At 43.0% G+C, this 21,655-nt stretch overlaps 1 protein-coding gene across 4 annotated transcripts; it reads left to right on the top strand.

The window, feature by feature from the left end:
• Window positions 1–269: 269 nt before the first annotated feature.
• ODF2 (outer dense fiber of sperm tails 2) lies at window positions 270–21,488 on the top strand. Of its 4 annotated transcripts, none has more exons than XM_068914586.1 (21): window positions 270–438; window positions 2,281–2,365; window positions 3,137–3,290; window positions 5,061–5,186; window positions 5,868–6,038; window positions 7,518–7,684; window positions 8,728–8,857; window positions 9,135–9,266; window positions 10,185–10,259; window positions 11,121–11,192; window positions 11,780–11,896; window positions 13,164–13,349; window positions 14,156–14,265; window positions 14,976–15,111; window positions 15,764–15,874; window positions 16,503–16,607; window positions 17,182–17,340; window positions 18,219–18,319; window positions 18,870–19,032; window positions 19,372–19,497; window positions 20,256–21,488. In XM_068914586.1, the coding sequence occupies exons 3-21, from the start codon at window positions 3,183–3,185 to the stop codon at window positions 20,427–20,429; spliced, it is 2,469 nt and encodes an 822-aa protein (XP_068770687.1). In that variant the 5' UTR covers window positions 270–438; window positions 2,281–2,365; window positions 3,137–3,182; the 3' UTR covers window positions 20,430–21,488. The 4 variants fall into 4 exon arrangements, with proteins under 4 accessions (XP_068770687.1, XP_068770690.1, XP_068770689.1 ...); XM_068914589.1 differs by having other exon boundaries at window positions 308–438; window positions 3,122–3,290; XM_068914588.1 differs by lacking the exon at window positions 270–438 and adding an exon at window positions 570–636.
• Window positions 21,489–21,655: the final 167 nt, after the last annotated feature.

Genomic DNA, 21,655 nt, shown 5'->3' with positions numbered 1-21,655 from the left:
AGGAAAATTAACTCTGGCTTCAGTTACAGAGGGAAGAAAGACGGTGTGTGCAGTCAAACCGGCTCTTGGCTGCCTTGGGACGCGCGGGACTTCTTTATTAAAGCTGCCCTGCGCTGAAGGTCGTTTCCCTCAGTATCAAAAAAGCGAAGTCCGAGGGTGGAAAAGGGCGGGGCGGGGCCGGCGCGCGTTGCCATGGCGCCGGGGCGGCGCCCTTGTGAGGCGGCGCCGCGCGTCACGAGGCGGTTTGAATCGCCCAATGGCGGAGCGGCGGGCGGCGGCGGCGCGGCGGCGCCTCCGGAAGTGCAGCGGCGGCGGCCGCTGCTGCCCCTGGTGCTGCCTCCCGCCGCCCGCCTCGCCCCGGCTGCCGCGGGGGCTCCACGCCGCCGGCGCCGAGGACCTGCTGAGGCGGCGGCCGCGGGCCTCGCTCGGCCCTGCACGGTGAGGGGGCTGGGGAGAGCAGGGTTCCCCCCCCCCACCCACCCGCGGTCGCCTGGCCGCCACCCCTCGCGGCCGTTGAGGCGACGCCGGGCTGAGGGGAGGGGCGGGAGCCGCCGGCTCTCGAGCGGGCCGGGCCGGGCCCCTGGCGGCCTCGGGCGGCGGACGGGGCGGGCGGCTGCTGCTGCTGCGAACTCGGAGGTGAGCCGTGTCTGCCTCTCGGTAATCTTCACCGATCTCGCATGACACACGGATGTTCGTTCTCCTCCTCCCAACGCCGTGGGATTTGAAACGCGAGGTCTGATAAGGAACGAGCTCCTGGTTTGCTCCTCGCTCTGCCCTCGGTCCGTCAGATGTTTGACTGATAGCTTGGCAACGAGCAGCAGAACAAGTCCCTGCGGTGTTGATTATACTGTTTTGTTGCTAAACGGAATAGAGCTTGCCTAATTGTGACTTCTTTTTTTTTTTTTTTTTTTAACCACTGCAGTCATCCTCATGTAATTCCCCAGTACGGACAATCTCGTTCTAGGCTAACGTTTTTTGTTACTATTTCTAATTCTGAAGTACCATAGCAATCTAAGCTCCTATATCCTTTTCCCACCAGCGTGTGGAATAGGATGCTTCCAACTGCTTTTCTGGCGTTCGTTGTCCTGGTGTTCGTTGTTGCTTTTATATCGATTAATTGCAGGAATGAGCCTATAAGGACAGCAGTAGTATGTGTTTTTCTCTGTTGCACTAATGATTCATTTAAGTGAAATGAAGCTCTTAATAACTTTGATTTTGCTGAGGGTTCCTCATTTGATGTCTATTGCTGCTGTACTACTTAAGTTAGTAATCAAAACTTAAAATGTTAACAAAAAACAGATGCAATATTATTAGTTTTATTTGGAGCAGGGTATTACAGGAACCTTGGCAAGCTGAAAAATTAATCAATGAATGATATAACGAACAATCTGATCTAGCAAAAGTATTGTACAAGAACCTGCTTTACCAACATGTTGTGCTTTACTTGTAACACTGTTCTTCTTATGTAGCAAATTGTGAAGGAGTGGTTCCCTAACACTAGCTAACTAAGCCTGGTTTCCTATGGATTGTGTGTCCTACATCCAATATGTATTCCCACTCTAATAACTCTGCTTTGTCACCCCCACATACAAACTAGTCCTTTTGAGCTTCCTCTTCCATCGCTATCGTGTCTTCAAGTCCCCCAGGTACTAGCAGGAAAGAAGCTACTTATGTGGTAGCTGACCCTAGTTTGCTGTATGCTGATAAACCGTATGGAACACGTTATTTGCGGGCCATAGAGCCCTGAGCACTCGTATTGCAGGCTTTCCTTCAGCAGGAGCATTGACTTGGATCCATCTCCTCAGCCTGCAAAACTGTATAAAACTAGACTGAATGCAAGGCCCCTATGTTTCTCTCAAGTTTTGCAGAATTGGTTGATGATGCCAGAGGTTACCCAGGGTGTGTGGTTTGGGAGGGAAGGGGGATGGACAGGTGCCTAGAACTGTTCAAACCTTGCTTCCTTATGAAACTAGTTAAGAACTGCACTTATAATTTGAAAGTCTTTAATTGTTGGAGTAAGGTTACCTTCTGTCATTGTACAAAACACTTTCCATTGTTTAAACTGACTTTCATCAGCAAAACGTAAGGAACGATAATCTCAACTCTTCCCTCATCCCGTGCACGTCGGACAGAGGATGCACTGACACGCCAGCTCTTGTTGTTTGGGCTTATAGGTTTGATGTGTTTGAGCCTGCACGTTGCCTCCTAGTGAAAGGAATAGGGATGCTCAGAAATTGGCACCCTTTTCTATTAGTGGTCATTTTACTATTTCTGTATCAGGTTTCCCTCACCCATCAAGAATGAAGTGACTTCAATCTCTGCGCAGAGAACAGTGTCAAGAGGAGCTGAAAGCGTGACAATAACTGTAAGTAATTATACCCAGGCTGACGAGAACCTTTTTGCCAGAATTAGGTTAGTGCTGCTAGTGGATTTTTATAAGGTTTGCAATGCTTTATGTTAAAGAACAATAACCTCAAACAAACCAAAGGATCATGCTCAAAACTGATTACTTTAACTTTATGTTTCCAGGGGTTTCTATTTTGTGTTAGGCTCTGATTAAAGTAATATACGCAATTGATGTGTGAATTTATAAATACATGCATCACTAAAAAGTGATATGAACATCAAAAAAAAAACTACCCCATCTGCTGTGATCCAAAAGCTTTTAAGCATTTGTTTAACTTCAAAAAGATTGCTTGAAATTAAGCACACATGAAAGAGTTTACTGGATCAGGGCTGTAGGATGCAAAGGCCTGACGGTTTCCTGTTAATTTTTCTCAACTACACCGTGAAATTAATTTCTCCCTGCCCCATAACACTTCTGTTCAGGAATCAGGTGGTGCTGGTTACCAGAGTTCTTGATTTGCTTGTTTGCTTTTAAAACTTTGAACTCCGATGACTCTTGGAGACGCCCTCTTTCAATCTAACTGTAGCTGATCTTTGATAGCTGTGTTAAAAGCCGAAAGTACCAGAAGCTGAGAAATAATTTGTATTATTCCGAGTTTTACAGCAGAACTGCATGCAGTTCAAAATGGCAGACGCTGCTGAAAGGAAGCTCAAGCTTTAGCCGAGGCTGGCCATTGTTGCTCTCTGCCCCACAGGGGAATGTTGTTATTTCCAGTTTCCTTATTCACAGGTTTCCTTTCACTGTATTGCCCTTTCCCATTTGTGGGAGAAGAGCCATGAAGAACCGTTCCTCATCTCCCCCTTTGCACGTCCATGTGGATGAAAACACCCCTGTCCATGTCCATATTAAAAAGGGTCAGAAAACAACACCTGCAAAATGCCAGGTAGGAGTGTGTAGCTGGGTGTTTGTCCTTTGCAACTGAGGAAAGTGAAGGGTCCTTGAAACACCACATACTCTTCAAGGTCTGTTTTAGCTTTTATATTAGAACCATAAGACTCATTGCCTTGTTAACTATGTTCATATTCAATGGTGAACTTTCGGTAGCGTTTTCTATGGCTAAGATTATTTCTGTACGATACGGAACATGAAGTTAGTTTTCATGGCTTGTTTTAGAACATTTAAATGTATGATTGTGAGAAGTGTTGTTTCTGATGTTTTTTAGATAATATTTTTAAAGAATCTTACAAATATTTAAACTTTGCCTTGCGCAATCCTCTGCATCGTGATTTAGGTGAGTCAAATAAATGACTTTGAGTAGCTCCTCAGCCATGACAAAGCTTGAAATAAAATTAATATTTTAGTCTTGAATCCTATCAAACAGAGGCTTTTGTACATCTGTTAATAGAACATCTCACTGTCCTTTTGGCTGAAGCATGGGCAAGTCCTGCTGCAATGCTATGTGGGTTTGGGTATTTTTTTAGCTCCTCTTATTTTCCTGGATTTGTGCCCTGATAATCAAACGTTTGGGGTTTTTTGGCTTCATCCCCAAACCCTTCCTTTAAAAAAAAAAAAAAGGGGGGGGGAGGGGGAGAATAATAGCTAGGCATTTCAAGTTCCCTCTGGATTGTATTCAGTTAAGTTTGTATTTAGAAAAAAAAAGAGAGTCTGGTTTTAAACCAACTTTTAGCATTCACCACCTTCTCGTTTTGCTGAGCTATGTGGCAAAGAAGATTTCTTGGCAGCCTTCTCCACAATAGACTAGAAGGTGATAGTGAAGTTGATTTGCTAGCTAGGTAATATCCTCTTTTGTAGTTGGATATTGTTTATGCAAACGTGTTCTCAAAAGGTAATGGAAGTTGCTAGTTCTTCCTTGTCTCTGCAGATGTTCTGTTCTGAATCCTCTATTAATTGTGTGCTTATTGCCAGTGGCAAAAAGCTGAATGGGATAGGGACTGACAGTGAAATCAATGCCGCCTTCTAGTGAATTCCTTGTGGGCTGCTGTAGACTATCTGATTTTTCTCGTCTAAGATTATAGCTGTGTGAAAACACTTTACTTTTATTTTAGTTAGAGCACCTCAGATTCAATTAAAATAAACACGGGTTTATTAGTTGACCAGAAAGCTGGTAAAACACTTCAAGGGCTTTTTATAACCAATTAGACTGCGCAATTCTTTCTTCTCTGATAGAGCTGCTGTCAAATGTTATAGCTGCTGTTTTATGAGATGAATCTGGAATGGAGAAGAGATCTCCTGGGTCATTCCTTCTGCACATAAATGGCTTGTATTACAGTACTTTTTGTGTATCTCCATACGCTTGGTGGATTTTGTTTGTTTTGGCCCCCCCAACAACCTGGCCTGCCAGGTGACTACGATTCTCATTGCATCACAGACACAGAGCTCCCAGTGACGTCACAGAGTTGCTATGTGATAAATAGCAAGCATGAGCTCCGTCTAGCCGTGCTGTCAACTGAATATGCAATAACCTTTCCCTCCGTCAACTGAATATGCAATAACCTTTCCTTCTGACTGGTGTTACTCTGCTATGGCAGCTGCTTGCTCATCTGAGCTGAGCTGCCTGATCTGATGCATCATGTGAAACGCTAGGTGATGTTTTTGCATGCCTGAGCTTTCATTTGTTTTTATAGCACTGAAGGTTTTAAATGGTGCCTATAAAGTCTGTGATTAATCTCATTTTCTCTTTCCCCTTCTTTAGCAAAAGCACAAACAGAAAACAAAAGGGGATACTGTGAGCATGCGCCGAAATGTCCGGGTGAAAACCAAGGCCCCCTGGGTGCCCCCAGGCAAAACATCTGTCCGGGAGTCCACCTACAAATGGGAGGTATGGCTGGTTCTGCTTCCTCTTTAAAGCAAATTCTCAGATTTATTTGAGGTTGAAGAAAGCAGTTGGGTAACGTCAGGCTGGAGGAAGCTGCGCTTGTCTGAAAGAAGGGCACTGTCACCTTGCATCCATTTTAGGTGTCTCATATTCATCCTTTTCACTTTCTGATAAATAAAAATTGGGAATTAATCAGCTGCCTATATGGCCATCTCATACATTTCTGTCTCAAAAGGCCAGATAAATCCCTTTTTGTTTATTGTAGTTCAACTCCTCTCTCTTCAAAATCTCATATGGGGCACAGAGAGGAACTGCTGTTGTTTGTCTCTTCTGAAACGTGGAGCATTTGTGTAGGAATGTAGAATATTTTCTTTCTGATGGGTCAATAGTATTGTCTCTTGCACTACTGGCTCGTGCTAGGTGAGAATTTGAATTTTCATTATTTCTTCTTTTTCCTGTTGAATGTTAAGCCAGCCTGTGTGTGTGCTGGATTTAGCCTTCCTGTTTTCTTGACCTTTCCCTGATGGACATGAAAGAGCTCTGTTTGCAAAATTTTTTTTTTCCTCTTCCTAACGTTATTGCTAGTGATGTGAACTGGCCTCTGTTTTTGGAGGAGCTAAGGTTAGAACATTGTTTATAACTTTATATTAAAAAACATGCTGCCCTTTATTGCTTTTCTGCCAGGGACCAACTCACCGCCTAGAAATTACACCTTCAGATTCAGAAAAACTGTTGTCAGTATTGCGCCTGAGTGACCTCTCTACAGATGAGGAGGATGCTGTTTACAGCAAAATGAATGAATATGAAAAGAAGATAGATAGCTTGATGAATGTGGTGGGAACGCTGAAGAATGAGGTGAGGAGTCTATGTAAAGACCTGGAGGCTCAGGCTTTGTAGCTGATTGTTTGCCAAGAGGCTGGTCTTAGTGGAATGGAAGGCTACCGAGGCCCTTCGGTAGCTGGCTAAAAGAGATCACTCTGAATTGTTAGGAAGAGCTGATCTACATAGTGAGAAATTCACTAATGCCTACTATGAAACTTCTAATGCCTTATCCGTTTAAAAAGGTATTGCTGTGCTTCAGTTCCCAAATAATCTTGCTCCTGGTCAAGCCTAAAATCTGAAAACTGGTCATTTCAGAAAGTGAAAAATAATTGTATGATGATGTTTTATTGTCAGAGAATATACTTATTCAACAAGACTGTTTGTTCTGATTCTCTTTCCAAGTGTGTAACCCAGTGATGTTGTTTTCTCCAGCTAAACAGCCTCTTAAGTACTTGACAGCGTTTAAGAAATGGATAGAAGAGGTTCCCAGACTCCATAAGATGCTCTATGCTGGGAGCAAACTGCAGTTTTTTTTCCTCTTAGTTTAAACTGAGAGTAGCAGATCTTGTATTCTTGTTGCAGTACTCAGAAACACATGAAGGTCAAGTCAATAAACAAAAATAGGATTTGAGTCAAGGATTCTTATCGTAAGCTTTTCTATTTTATTTATGCTACAAAATCTAATGGAATTATTTGCATGATTATGAAACAAAAATCCATTTCAGTGCACTTAATGCATGAATTGAATCTAAAAGTTTCATGGTGTTACTTGAACAAATCCATGATGCAATATCACATTCATTTTCTTAGCTTTACTTCTGTACAAGCCAGCGAATCTCCAGCGACCTTTTCCACTGCATAAAGAAAGAAGCCTGGTACACTGGTTAACACCCCCTCTATGTTCTCTCCTTCTGCACATCTTCAACTGTTTGTAGTGCCCTTAACTGCCAAATGGGATGTGCATGTCATTTATGAGGAGTAGCAGTCAACTTCTCAGCCCCCTTCAGCTCTTTAGCAGTCTGTGTGCAGCTCCCACCACACTACCACTACTACGGAGTAACCCAAGCCCGGGGTGTTGGAAATGAGATGCCAGGGGCTGTTTTGGAGCCTGGAGTGGGACTGGGTGAAATCAACCATCTCCTAAAGCAGCAGTGGAGCAATGAGAGCTCTGGCCGTCTTCAGCCTATGAACTGCTACCTGAACTCCTTCCCTGTTAGGTCTGAGGTCTGTCATATGTCTCATGGCTGATTACAATTTTTGGTATGTAACTTAAAGCCACAAAGCTTGGGTCTCCCTGTGCTCGTGGGACGCAAGGTATTTCCAGGCAGTAAGTGAAGTATGCCCCTTGTGCACGTGGCCTGTCTGGAAGTATCTAGGCAAAAGAAAAATACGTGATCCTTTGCTGCTAGGTGCATTTGAATAGCTGGTTCAATGGTTTGAGATGTGGACTCTGTGTACCACTCTAAAAGCAGCTGTTTTGTCTCAAACTCTATTTAAATGTATTCCTATTAGGCCAAGAAGCAGAAACAGGAGGAACAACAGCAACTGACAAAGCGTCTCCTTGAAGAGCAGAAAGAAGAACTGAATGAGGTCACTCAAGAACTGGTGGAAACAGAACATGAGAACACGCTGCTCAGACGCAATATTGAGCGCATGAAAGAGGAGAAAGATCTGACTGCGTAAGCTCCAGTTCTCCATTGTTACTGCAAACAGTGATATTTACAGGGCCCTTAACCTCCTTCATTACTAACATCACTTAAGGCTGTGGTTTGTACCCTAGATCTGGGTGGCAGTATTGCTGAAGAACTGATGTTCTTGGCTTTTTTGTCATGCTTGAGAAGGGTGACTTCAGGTGGCAACAGCTGCAGCGAAGAGCTCTAGCATGACTATTGGAATCGAGAAAAACACTTTGAGAGGAACTTGAAAGAGGCTGGCTTGAATGGCCTACTAGAGGGAGGCCATTAAGGTCAAGAGGTGTTGTTTGGGTTGTGACAATATTGGTACAACAACAAATGAATAAATGCGGAGCCGGAAATTAGAGGAGGATTTTTGGCCTTTGCGGAAATCATACTGAGACAAGAGTGGCAGCCCCTGCGAGGACTGAATGATGTCTTTCTCTTGGTGACCTTAAAGGTCCCTTTCAGTCTGAGGTACTTTTATATCTGCCTCATGTCCGAAGAATTAGGGAACCTGGTGTTTCCAGGGAGACACTAGTGTTCTAAGAGGATCTTATTTTTCCCTTAAGAAAGATTACTTGGAAGTTAATACTGTGTGTATTCCTTTCCTGAGAACTCTGTGAATGCTTCCGAGACTGACGAGTACCTGCTAAAAACTTTGAGCTATATATATTGATGTGCTTTCCTGTTCCCGTGTTCAGCCATTGCTCGTTTGGAGGCTTATTGCTGGTAATGGCTTAAGTGCCCAGGAAAAACTGCATTGCGTTTGGGGTTAATAGTGTGCACGCTTTAGAATAAGCCCTCTATATTGTTCCCTCTATATTCCTTTCATAGTGAAGTTCCTAGCAAGCTCCCGGAGTCTACTGGCTTCTATCAGAACAACTTCCGCGCTGAAAGAGGGTGAATCTTAGGTGGTGCTGCTTTAAAGCTTTTGTACTCCTGTTAAAGGGACGTTAGCCGTTTTAACCCTGGAAACAGTATATCCGTAGTGGCTGGTGGAGCTGTCGCAGCTACTTGTTGCTCTGATGGCTGAATTCTCATTACAGGCTACAGAAAAGGTGCTTGCAGCGTGAGAAGGAGTGTCTGATGTCCAAGCTGAGTGAAGCAGAGAGGGATGGAGCAGCTGCAGCCAAACAAATCCACGCTCTGAAAGATGCAATTGGGAAACTCAGCATTGTAGGTGTTGGCCTTTTTTGTTCTTGCCTTTAATATGTTGTCCTGTTACACGGCTGATGCAAAACTGTAACGCTCGAGTTGCTGATCCACAGAAACGTAAGCAAACGTAGAGGAATTTAACATGTTGAAGGCGTTTGCCAAACCCGTTTGGAAACGGGCATCCCAACGCCCTTCTGCACATATGGTGATGACTATTGCACTGCTTATGCTCGTGTCAGCTTCATAGTTTAATTCCAGTCTTTGAGATGACGTGTGTGAGCACATCTCCCTTTTTTAGGAGAAACACATGAGCAGCTCAGATATTAACACGCTGACAAGACAAAAAGAGCTGCTGCTACAGAAACTGAGCACCTTTGAAGAAACCAACCGGACACTCCGAGAACTTCTTAAAGAGCAGCAAAACCGGGAGGTGAGCAGTGCTGTATGCTCGAACTTGGATGCCTACAGGAGGCAAATACTGTCTCGTGGCCTGAAAATGGAACTTGAGTTTGGGAGCTTTTAACTGTTGTTCCCAACCCTGCTGGCGATCTGATGTGATAGAGGATGGATTGTTTCATTATCTCTGCCTACTTCAATAAAGTAAGACTGACTGCTGTGGGGATATTGTAGCATCTAAGCCTTTTATTGGGCTAAAAGGTATAGGCTCTACTGTGTAGCCAACTCTTTCTCGTTTGCCTATAGCTATTTTTGCAGATCTTAGGTTTGTATCTGTACAGTATCCCCCTTGATTATGTCTTCTGCATCTCCACCAACGTTTCTGCTGATCATGCTAGTCTGAAATACTACTGCTATAGTTTTGTTGGCAGAAGTCTGCGGATCAGATGCTGGCCTTAGCTAATGGTAGCATAAGGATGTTCAGAACTTTATTTTCACAAGCTGGACTGTAAGAACAACATACAGAAATGGAATTGCTATTATTCCTGTAGCTTATATCCCGTTTGCGTAAAAGCAGGCCAATGGTAACAGTTTTATCAGCTGCTAGTGAGCGTGGAGAAAAGAACTGAGTGCTTCCTTGGGAATTTCCTTCAATAGTGAGAGTGTTGAAAGACGTTAAATTGCCGTTGTGCTTTTTAATATCATCCTTGATGGGTAAAAAGGAAAAAAGCTTTCTGGGATTAGCGATACTATGTAAAACATGTAGCCAAACTAACGCTTCTTGGTATCTTCTGAGAACTGCTGCTGCAACAGGAGGGAGGTGGTCGATTTTCCCAGTTCTGTCTAAAGAATCTCTATAAAATCCTGACTTGCTTTGGAAGCCTGGTTCTTTGGGAATAAAAAGTGAATGTGGCTTTTGGTTAACAATTTTTCTTGCATATTTCTCTTGTAGAAGGATGCTCAGAAGATATTGGAGCAGCAGGGAACGCTGTTGAAAAGGCTGGCTGACTCAGATGCAGAGAAAGTGGTAAGCAAACCAAAATCATTTTTTCTGTGGAATGATAAAACAGAGATATCTAAAATGGCAAGCTCTTATTTGTCTTGTGTTCAGCCACCGAGTCTTACACCAATGCCCTTTAGACCAGTACAAAAAAATTTTGACATTTGTTCTAGTCAGAGGCGCTGCTTTGCCCCTCTGGTTAACAACCTACTGTGCTTCAGAATGGATAGATTTTCATAGCCGTAAGAGTACTGCTCTGATTTACAGCGTATTCAGCTGTAAAGGAGAAGAGGTGCCGATACCTTTCAGTACAAACATAAACGATTCTACTTACCTTTCCTTATGGTACTGAATGTACGAAGCAAGAATTGTGCTATATGTGTTTTTAAAAAGAAATCTCTGGGGGTGGGGGGAAAAAAAATCCACCATCAAAACAGCCCTGACAGCTAGGATAGAATTCTTCGGTTTTCATTATGGAAATCGTCTTATTCTTAGAGACATTAAAGCACAAAGAGGGCACGTTTTCTGTTCCTGCTTCTGACACTGAATGAGTGAGTGACCTGGTGCCAGTTCTCAGTTTGCAGATAAGGCAACAAATGAAAAGATAGTTCTCTCGCTGCCAGAAGTTTTAAAACTCTGCAAGATGTGAGCAGTGCCCTTTTTTGACTGTGGAGTATATTGTGCCATTAGGTTCTGGTGCTTCCCTTTTACTTTCTGCTCGAGAAGAATCAAGACTTTTTCCTAGGCTGAGGATGCTGTTGCTGTGGATACCAGGTTGAGAGTGCTGTGCATCAGAGGGTCTTGGGAGGGAAGCAATTACACCTCTTTCCCTCCCCCTGCCAGCCTGTATGTTTTTTACTTAAAATCTGAGTGGTGTTTGTTTTCCAGCAACTCCAGGTGATGCTTCAGGAGAAAGAAAAAGAGGTGGATGACCTTACCGTTCAGATACAGACAGAGAAGGTAGTTTCCTTCTTCTGTTCTCCCCTCCCTGCTCTACCTTCCAGTTCTGCAGAGGCACAGATAGCCCAAAACATGGGTCTGGACTTGTAGACAATTATTCTCGAAGGGATCAGATGACTGGCTTCCTTAAGACCAGAGAGAGAGCCACCTGTTTCCCACACAGTTGTGGATGTATTATTTTATTAACAGAATATCCATCACAGAGATGAACAGGTAGTATTCTCTTTTTGCTTGGGCTTGTGAGTGAATTGCCTTTCTGCCTTTCTGCCGGTATCTATTGTCAAATTCCAGTCTGTTCCTCTATTTAGGAAGTAGAGGGGAAACGTAGTGGAAGAGACCAGATATAAAGGACATTTTGTCCTAGAACAAATCTTTCAGGCCGGTCATTCACATCCAATGTAAAAGAAATGGTTGCTCATTTGTTGCCCGTTTGGGTAGGGAAAAGGAGCTGGTGAGCGTCCATCTGAGGAAAGTGGAGGCGGCTGGAGATAATATCGGACTTCTTCGCTGAATGGTCACATATTAGAAAGCAATCCTTCTACTTCTTTGCCTAGAAAGAAAGTGTGTTTTGTTTGTTTCATGTTTAGGACCAGGCAAAGACAGCATGTGAACTCTCCAAATCTATGGAGGCTGTGAGAGGCCATTTACAAGCACAGCTGCGAAATAAAGAAGCTGAAAACAACCGTCTGACTATCCAGATCCGGGTACATTTTTAGTGGTCTCTGGGGGTTGTCTTTTCATTTACACTCATGAGCCAAATCCAGTAACAAGGAAAACAGAATTCACCAACTATGTTTCTGCTGTGTCTGGTAGACTGAAAGAGTCTGGTGTGCTCATGCCGTGTTAATGTACGCTTTGCTTCTCAGCTGAAGAAACAAAAATCTCTTTACTTCTGGTGAAATGAGGCAAAAATCTTAAGCTTAAGGGCAACGCATTTATTAATTTTTTTTCCAAGTTAATTAACATGTAATTATTTAAAAGATGGTTTTGGTCAAATCGGGCATCAAGACACATTGTAAACTAATTTGCTTTCTTGGAAGAATGCTGTGCCATGAGTTCCTGTGTTCGACTGCACTCACTGTTACTGAGGAGGAGAGTTTTCCCCTGGTTTATCTTGATTAAAGCCTTACGCTTAACATATCCACTGATGCAAAGAACACAACTGTGTTAATGGTTTGGAAGAGCTTTATTTCTGTTAAGCAATATAGCTGAATATAGCAACATTGGTATATACAAACATTTCAGTTAAAACAAGAATGTTCTCAGGTAGCTCACAAGGCTGGCAGACCATTGTCCGTTTTGGTCAGGAGAAGTCGTCAGTATTCTGGATAGGAGCTCATGAAACAAGAAATGAAGGCTCTTTCAGAAACCCTACAACTAGCAAGAAATATGGAGATAAATTTAGTTCAGAAGTACTGAGAGGTCAATAGAGTTGCACTCCTTTAAATTAGGTTGCTGTTTGCCTCATTTCATTCTAATTTGACCGGCATTTGAGAGAGTCTACTTTTTGATTCTGAAATGTGATATCTTTTCTATCAAGGTGGAAATATTGGATATAACTTCTGTGTTTTAAACCTTCCTAGAAACCAGCTGAGTTACAAAAGCTCTCTCTCCTAAAGGATTTATTAGTTTTGGCACCGTCAAACTTTAATTTTTTCCTATATTATTACTTTGTAAATTGCAGTGAAGGGAGTTGTTTCTGCATGTCTAGAATAGGCTGTGCCTTTTTGTTAAAAGCAAACAGCATTAGGATTGAGCATATAGCTTTTTCAGTCTTTTAGAGGTCATGCTGATGTGTCTGTCAGCGTTTGGACAGGACTGTGTAAGTGAAATGGGATTACAAGTACCTTCAGACCGAAGGTTTGGAGCTTATGTCCGTGTCTCCCCACTATTGCTAAGAAATTAGTTGACTATTTGGGGATTTGGGTATGAGGCGGTTATCCCCTGTGGTGTGTTTCCTCCCCGCTGCAGAATCTGGAGCGCAATGGAGCTCAGCATAAGGTAGAGGTGGAACATATCATGGAGCAACTGAAAGAGGTAAGGCAGAAGGCAGACCGTGATAAGGAGGCCCTGAAGAAAGCTATCCGTGCACAGAAAGACCGGGCAGAGCGGAGTGAGGAGTACGCAGAGCAATTGAATGTCCAGCTAGCAGAAAAGGTACTTGATAATAGGGGAGGAGAGACATCACTTCAGCTCATGCCTCTAAATCCTTGACTTCTGGTAGCAGCCTTGGGGAGAGAATCTGCTTTCAACTAATGAGATTTATTTTTGTCCTGATGCTTTGGCCCATTTATGCTAAGTTTAGAACAAATCCAGTTTTCTGAGCTGTCGCTATTCACTGCAGTAACTTAGGACGTGGAATAACTTGGGTCAGACTAAACTAACAGATCTGATTTTTTCACCTGGTTGTTCTCTAGTACCATCTGAGGGTTGGCAAAAGCCAATAAAGCCTTGTGGTTTTGGCTGACAATTCTGAATGGGATAGGCTGCTAATCAAAAAGCTATCCAGAGCAGAAAAGTATAAACAGTTAGAGATGCGCTGAAACTTCCTGTTGAAAAAATGGCCAAAGGACATCAAACAAAAGCAGAAAAGCAGGACTAAGACAAATCAGAAAGGAACATAGATCTGATGCTACCTGATTCTTCCCTGTTTTCAGAATTCCAGGAACCAGAGTCTCTAGTGTAATCTTAGCCCTGCTTTGCATTTCTGATAATTGATTTGCTGCCTTCAAAGAGGATTCTCCTTTCCCTGCTAATATGTCTGCTGGCTGACATTAATGTTGGAGAATAGCTTTCTGTAAAGGGTCAGTTACCAAAGACGTTATTTTAACTCTTCCTAAAAGTCTCAATGAAATCTCTACGTGTATCAGTATCTCGGCATATTGTCTGTATATCCCATGTTCAGTGACGTTTTTGTCACTCCGGCTCTTGTCCTCACGTATTGTATTTCCTTGTTTTGACAGGACAGTTATGTTGCTGAGGCGCTGTCTACTCTAGAGTCCTGGAGGAGTCGCTACAACAAAGTAGTGAAGGACAAGAGTGACCTTGAACTGGAAATTATTATGCTGAACAGGTTAAAAAAAAAAAAAATTAGTGTAGAGAAACTGGCAGAAATGGGGATAGGTTCCTAGTTCAAGAATGAGACAAGGGAACTTCCAAAATTGTCTGTAAATATCCAGGCAAAACCATTACTGTCTGAGGGTTAGAACAGAGGTTGCAGAGAGAGAGAGAGCGCGCTACCTGGTTTCTGCTGTTGGCTTGCCACAGCAAAGGCTTGATTTAAGGGCTTTCTGGCCCTCAAATCTCTCAATTCCTTTGCCTTTTTGTGATGTTTTAAAATAAATTAGGTTAAGGATTAACTTTAATTAACAATCTCCTTTTGAGATGTTTGAGAACCTTGAATGGAAGGGGTTAGAAGTTACAGGCAGTATAGTTCTTGCCAATTTTCTTGGGAAAGTAAATCAATCTGTCAGTATCACTGCAATACAGTTGTCGCTGTAGGGGGGAAAAAAAAAAAAAAAGTAAGTGTGTGGCAGGACAGAAGTTCCTCTTTATCCTGCACATGTTGGGCCAATGCATCTGAGCTCCAGATGACAATTTCAGTGAATTTCTAGTAGGCCAAGGAGATCAAGGGAGTATAGCAACATAAAGTATAGGTGTGCATACGTGCATAGAGGGGAAGATGAAAGGGCAGGGAATAGCCATATTTCTGAAGCTAAACTTCAAGGACTAGGAGTCTTGTTCTTTCTTGTCATTTAAGAGTTATTTTTCTTTGTATGGCAGCCGTATTACAGACTTGCTGGAAGAGCAGAAAACCCTGGAGGACAAGATGCGAGAGGAGAGAGATGTTTTGGTGGATAAATTGCATCGACAGACCACAGAGACCACTTCTTTCAAAATGGAGAATGAAAGGCTAAAGGTCAGTGATTCCAGTTTCCGGAGCTGAAATGCTCCAGGGAGAAATTATAATAAGTTGCTCTGTGTCTGAGGACAGAGGTGAATTGCACCCACTGCTGCCAATTAATTTTGAATCCGTTTCACCATAACCTGAATATGACAGGGCAAGTAAGCTGGGAAGAGACACAAGAAAGAAAAAGTGAACGGTCTGGAAAGACTGGATTTCTTCAGCCTTTTGGGTAGGAGTATCTCCAGTCCCAAGTACTGTATATTCCAATTGAGATCTTGCATCTTGTAATGATACTGCTGAACTACAGTTTAATCTCTGTCTACCTAGAGAGAATGGCAGTCTCCATGACATCTCTCTTGCCTTTGATGATCCTGTAGGTGAACGACATAATTTTCCTCTTGGAAAGCTAGGCATCGCTCCAAATAGAGTGGCCCTAATCCAAGTAGTGCAGCTCGTTCTATCCTGATTCCACATTTGACTGAAAGATTGTACGTTCCTTTCAAAGCCACGTGCTTTGGTGTAAATTTGGCAATCCATTGGAATCTGGAAAGCTTTGCTACCTTAGACCAACAAGAGTTTATTCTCCTTAGTCTAAACCATCTCAGACATCTAGTGTGGTAGTTACTTTCCAAGCACTGACTGGAAGATGTTTTCTTTTTTCCAGGCTAGTGTGGTCCCAATGGAAGAAAAGCTGAACCAAGCACACATGGAAGTGCAGCAGCTCAAGAGCTCGCTCAGGAATTATGAAGGGTTGATTGAAACCTACAAGTCACAGGTAGGTATCTTAGCCAGTCCTTCAGCCCTTGCACAAATGTGTTTTCTCTCCTTCCTGTTGTGTGGCTTTTTTGCTGTCGTGCCTTAACCCTTTGTCTGTTCTTGGAGGATGTGGAGTTTCATATGTTTTTGGTTCTTTGTGTCTCTATTTGCCTGTTTTTTTTTTCTTTTTCATTTGTTTGTTTTCAAATAGCAGCATTCAGATTGTCATGTGCCATATGTCAAAGTGTGGAAGAGACCTGCCTTCCTCAGTGTGTGCTGATAATTAAGTCATTAGGAAGAGCTGACTCTACCAGTAGAGATCTTGATTAATGCCAAAAAAAAAAAAAATTATTCCATCTTCCCTGCTCCTTTTCTTAAAAGGTAAAGGAAAGTAATCGTAGTCAGATGCTCTCTGTTGCCCTTCAGTGTGGCAAGTACTGTTCCTTGTCTGCTTCTTTTGGGATTTGCAAATTGTGATGCTAGGAAGATGAGGCAAAAGGAAGAGAAGGTTTGGTGGAAGCCCAAGTGATCCAGGCGGGAGAAGCATAAGTCAACTTCCAAACTTAGTCTGGGGTGGTGGTTAGTACTGCAAATAGGTAAATTATTTAATTTATGTGCGGGTTTTTTTTTTTTTTTGGCATGCCCAGGTGTTGAAGAACCGAATGGAAGCAGATGATGTGACAGCAAAACTGGAGATCTGTGATAAAGAAAACAAGACACTAAAGAATGAAATGAACAAAGAGATTGAACTGGTAACTATTTATCTAACAGACTGATACGTTGCAGATGGTCATGGATCTACCCTGTTCTTAATGTAGTGAAAAATGGCTGCAAATAGGGAATAAAGGGCTTATTTTCCATCTGAGTTTGCATTTTTCATTAGCAGGGCTCAGGGAATTGTTCGTTCTGCAAAATTAATTGAACATTTAGCAAGCGCTTTTGACTATATGTCGTCCTTCAGAGGTATTCAAATTGCTTAGTATGTCCTTTGCTGCAGAAAAGGCAGTTTAGAGCAGTGGACTCTGTAGGTTGCACTATTGTCTGTTGTGGAACAACTGTGCTCACAAAAGAGCTTGTCTATCTAGTAAAATTGAAGCGCACGATCCTAAATGCTTAGTCATTCTATCTCCATTGGGCATGCCAAATCTTCAAGAGAAAGCCTACTGGAGCAGGATGAGACGCTAGGCTTTGAACTCCAGTACTTGCCAAATAGCCATACAGCGTCATTGTTGCAGACAAAAAAAAGCTCCACTGAAGTCAGTAACTTGTCTAGGCCTTATAAACGTTTCAAAGTGTCTCATGTTCTCTCCTTTGCCTGTCCTGTAGGCTCGTCAGCAGTTCCAGAGCCAGCTTGCTGAGCTAGAAAAGCTCCCCGAGATCCTGAAGATCACAGAGACACGGCTGGCAGAATGTCAGGACCAGCTTCAGAGTTACGAGAAGAAGAATGCGGACCTGTCTGTAATGATTACAGATCTACGTCAGAGGGTAAGAGACTGGCAGAAAGTACCTGCAGCACAGCAGTCTTCAAGTCTGAGATCAAGATGAATTTCTAATCACAGGAAGGTTCAGACTTCGTCTCTGTTCATGTCTCTTGTTGAAATAATTAAACGTGCACTGCAAAATAAAGAAGTGTGCCTGTCTTTGTGCAAAATAGCAGCATAGTTGGTAGCGTTCCTTGCTATGTAAAAGGCTTCTAATCACTTGGTGCAGAATGTCATTGGAACTTGGATAGCAGTAACGGCAACGCTTGCAAATACCAACGCTCAGTTCTGTTACTTCATCATCTTGTCAGCTTTGCCTCAGGCAGTTTTCTGCGGAAAGTGCTGTCCTAAGCTCGTTTTTTCACCGTGATTTCAGGTTGTTTTTCCAGTCCCGCCCCCCCCCCCCCCTTCTTTGTCCCTAGGAGGTGTGTGGGTGTTGCAGCACAGTTAAAAACAGGCATGGCTTCCACAGCTAAGCCTCAAGACACAGTGAATGATCCTGCAGCCTGCGTGCTTTACTTTGATTTGCTTGGAGTTACTAACTTTCCTAGTATTTCAGGCTCTGGTATCTTTGTGGGTTGCTGTCATGCGTATGGCTGCTTTTAACCTGTGTGCTTTACTATTATGCTTACAGGGGACTGCTCTCTATGCAAGCGCTTACAGACCTGGCTGTTCATTTGCGATGTTGAAGAATTGGTCCAGAAAGTAACTGGAAGCACCTACAAACTGGACATTTAGTGCTTTGCACTGCTCCTTTTCTAGGACTCTCCAGAAATCATGAATTGGGCATGTTTCTTTCTGGAGAGCAGTATACGTTTTAGGTGGTTGGCAATGTGCATGAACTGACTATTCTCTAAAGTAATTAACTACTGTAATTTTTAGATTGAGCTCCAGGGGGACAAAATGGAGATGACAAGAGAGAGGTATCAATCTGCCCAGGAGGAGAATAAGCAGCTCACCTTGAAGGTGGAGGAGCTGGAAAGGTTAGAAGTAATAGACACTCTTGTTCTCTTAACTTTCCTTCTCCATCCTCTTCCCATTGTTTTTTCAGGGGATTGAAACAGCTTCTGATCGATCTTGTCCCCCACTTGCCTCCAGGATTCTTGTACGTTCACCTATCCCACAAGGATCTCTAATCAGTAACTATCCACTAGAGAGTGAGTTACAGGTTTCTGAAGCGCTTTTTACTAACCTCGTCAGAAAAGATCATCACTTAAAGCAGACAAACCAGCTCCTAGTTCAATCTAGGCCTGGCAGTTCTGAGGTTACTAAATATTACAGTGTTTCTACCCGTGCTTATAAATACCTTTTTTTAGTGATGATATCTGGGAAAAGGCAAGTCTGTGAATACTCTGTATGTCCCTCAACCTTTGAAATTCTAATCTGAGAAATGGAGAAGCGTTTCTTGGGGCTATGACCTTTTGAGAGGAATAGAATCTATTCACAGACTACTCAGTGACCCGACAAAAAGGCAAACTGAAACACACTTTGTTTAAAATGAATGGGTTTCCTTCCCTTGTTGTCTTAATCTAGAAAACTACAGACAACGAGTGCCCAGAACATAGAATTCCTTCAGGTCATAGCAAAACGTGAGGAGTCGATCCACCAGTGTCAGCTTCGGTTAGAGGAGAAGACCCGTGAATGTAGCTCCTTGGCACGTCAGCTGGAGATGGCCATTGAGGATGCCAAAAGACAAGTAAGTAATTCCTTGTGTTTGTGAATCTCCTCAAAATTATTCAGACTGTAAAAGGGGAATAGCGATAGCACTGGAAATACCTCCTCAGTCTATCACTAAATTCATGAAAATCACCGTATGCAGTAAAATGCAAACCAGAAAATATCAGCACTTAGGCCTTCCAGAAACAGAACCCTGCTCTGCAGTTTGCAACAGGACAGCGGAAAGCACTAGACCAAGCTTCTGCTTATGTATGAGACTGTGTCCCGTTAAACTTTATAGGGCTATTGTGGGCAACGGTAGGGAAAAATTCTTCCATAGACAACCCTTTAACAAAGTCATTATTTCTGCTATGTGTAGGTGGAACAAACACGAGAACGAGCAGCATCTAGAGAGAAGGCAGCCCAGTCCAAGATGTTGGATTTGGAGACCCAGCTGAGTAAGACTAAAACAGAGCTGAACCAGTTGCGTCGGAGCAAAGATGATGTGAGTGATTTGCAAGAGATGTTCCTGCTGTGCTGCCAGTGTCCTGGCAACAAGGAGTTCATAAACCAAGGCCCTGTGGGCGTGCTGCAGAAGACGCGCAGAGCTCTTTGCTGTGTCCAAATGTGACATGCCGTCGTGCGTCCATGACGGACACGCTAACTCAGGAATGTGGAGCCTCATTCTCTTTATTACTTACAGCAGTGGTTTGAATTAAATTGCTGTACATTTGTTTGCATAAGAAAAGAACCAGACTCCTCTCATGTTCAAACAAGATTTGTACCAGATGATATGGAGAGATGTCACAATTCAAACTTTGTTCACTGCGCTGGGTTATCTGAGAGAAAATGGGGAGCTATTCCTCCTCTGGAGGAAAGAATTTCTTATGACTGAAGAGGGATGGAGCTTTCATAATCTCCCACTTACCCTGCTTCTTTACTTGAGTTTTACTTGGGATTGGGCTGACACAAGGATCAGCTCCAGTTCCTCTTTACAGAAAAGTGTGTTTTATTCACCAAAACTAGAGTTAATCAGTTTAAAAGGCCCAACAGATTAGCTGTGTTGTCTCCTATTTTTATCAGCAGGTTGACGAATGGAGTTGGGAATGAGCAGAACAAACTGTAAATGTCATAATATGATGTATGCCATCCACTACTGTGTTAATTCTTGCTGTCCTCAGCCCTTTTGGGGAACAGCTCAAGGTTAACGTGACTAGGATGAATGCTGCTATCTTTCAGCCTGTTTTGTGCTTCTTTTTGTAGGCAGAGCGTCGGTATGAAAGCCGCCTGCAGGATTTAAAGGATCGGCTGGAGCAGTCAGAGAGCACCAACCGCAGCATGCAAAACTATGTCCAGTTCCTCAAGTCTTCCTATGCCAATGTTTTTGGAGAAAGTGCCTTGCTGAGCTCCTCCACCCGCTCTCGTTCCTCTCCATGAGGACAATGCTCTCCCTGCCTCGCTGCTATTAAGTACAAACGGAGCCCTATTTATTTCAAAGCCATATCTTATCCGGAAAATTGGATGGCGTTTCAGGGTCATTGTAGGGAGAAATTTCCATCTTTTCCTTGCACCCTGAGAGGGTAAAATGGTGGTGGCATATGCCTTAAGTGTAGGGTATCAGCAATACTGGTTTGGTATTGGACGTTGGCCTCACGCCATAAACTACGCCCCAAAACCAGATGGTTTTGGATATGTAGGAAACGGTCATTTTCATCGCCTAAGGGCCTTTGGTTTCCGCTCTTAAAACCTGGCGGTTGTTGTAGTTGAACATGTTAATGTTTTTTAGAGGTCTTTTTCTTTTCATGCATCTTTCTTCATTCTCTTTGTGTATTGGGGAGATCATGTTTCTGTGTTTTGGGTTTTTTTTTTTTGTAATTTGTAACTTTTTTTACTGTTGCACATTGCATTGATACAAGGGATGGTGGGAGAGGGTCCACCCACTGGAAGTGTGAGGCCGAAAATAACTTAAGTGCCTGGGCTTTACACTTCTAAAATATTATCCCCTGCACAAGCACCGTGTTTGTAGACGGTTTTATACCAGAGGCAATGAACGTTATTTGCACTTGATTTTGTATGCTCTAATCCTCAACTTTTGTCCCGAGTGTGATCTTAATGCATAGTCAAGCTTCTAACTTGCTTTATTCCCTCCAAGCCAATTTCCTGATGCCGAATATCCCCAGGACAGATAGCCAAAGCTCTCTGAATTCAAAGGAAAGGTAAAGGTTTTGGTTTAATCTCAGCAGGACTTGAACTGGGGTCTCAGCGTGATACCATGGGACTTGGGAGCGTGTGGGAGACGCTGGCTTGGTCTTAAGCCAGTTTAAGCACACCTTTATTTCTGCTTGACTCCTTCATTGCACCAGGCTGCACCTTCTCCAGGGAAATCAGGTCTTTAGCGTGTCGCGTCCCTAAAACTCGGGGGCTCCCCAGCGCCCTGTTCCTTATGGTAAATGGTTCCTAGAGGGAGAAAAATAAATGTAATTGTTTCTATTTTCATATCTGTCGTATTCTATTTATGTGTGATGCAGTCACTGAGCAGTATTTGCCAGAAGGGTTTTCTAAGTTAATCATTATTTGAGAGTTCTGTTATTTTGTGGGCGTGTGTGTGTAATACTAAAAACAAAATTAAAGGTGCTATGGTCAAACGAACAGTAAGCTACCTG

The sequence above is a fragment of the Struthio camelus genome, chromosome 20 (assembly GCF_040807025.1).
Source record: "Struthio camelus isolate bStrCam1 chromosome 20, bStrCam1.hap1, whole genome shotgun sequence".
Classification (NCBI taxonomy): domain Eukaryota; kingdom Metazoa; phylum Chordata; class Aves; order Struthioniformes; family Struthionidae; genus Struthio; species Struthio camelus.
Note: the sequence above shows the minus strand (reverse complement) of the source record. Positions and strands in the feature narration are given on the sequence as shown.

Bases quoted from the DNA above. Each gene is read 5' to 3' on its own strand.
- ODF2 (XM_068914586.1), top strand. From the start codon at position 3,183: ATGAAGAACCGTTCCTCATCTCCCCCTTTGCACGTCCATGTGGATGAA. The intron at 11,193-11,779 runs GTAGTTTCCTTC...TTTCATGTTTAG, and splicing joins TTCAGATACAGACAGAGAAG to GACCAGGCAAAGACAGCATG. The intron at 16,608-17,181 runs GTAACTATTTAT...CCTGTCCTGTAG, and splicing joins TGAACAAAGAGATTGAACTG to GCTCGTCAGCAGTTCCAGAG.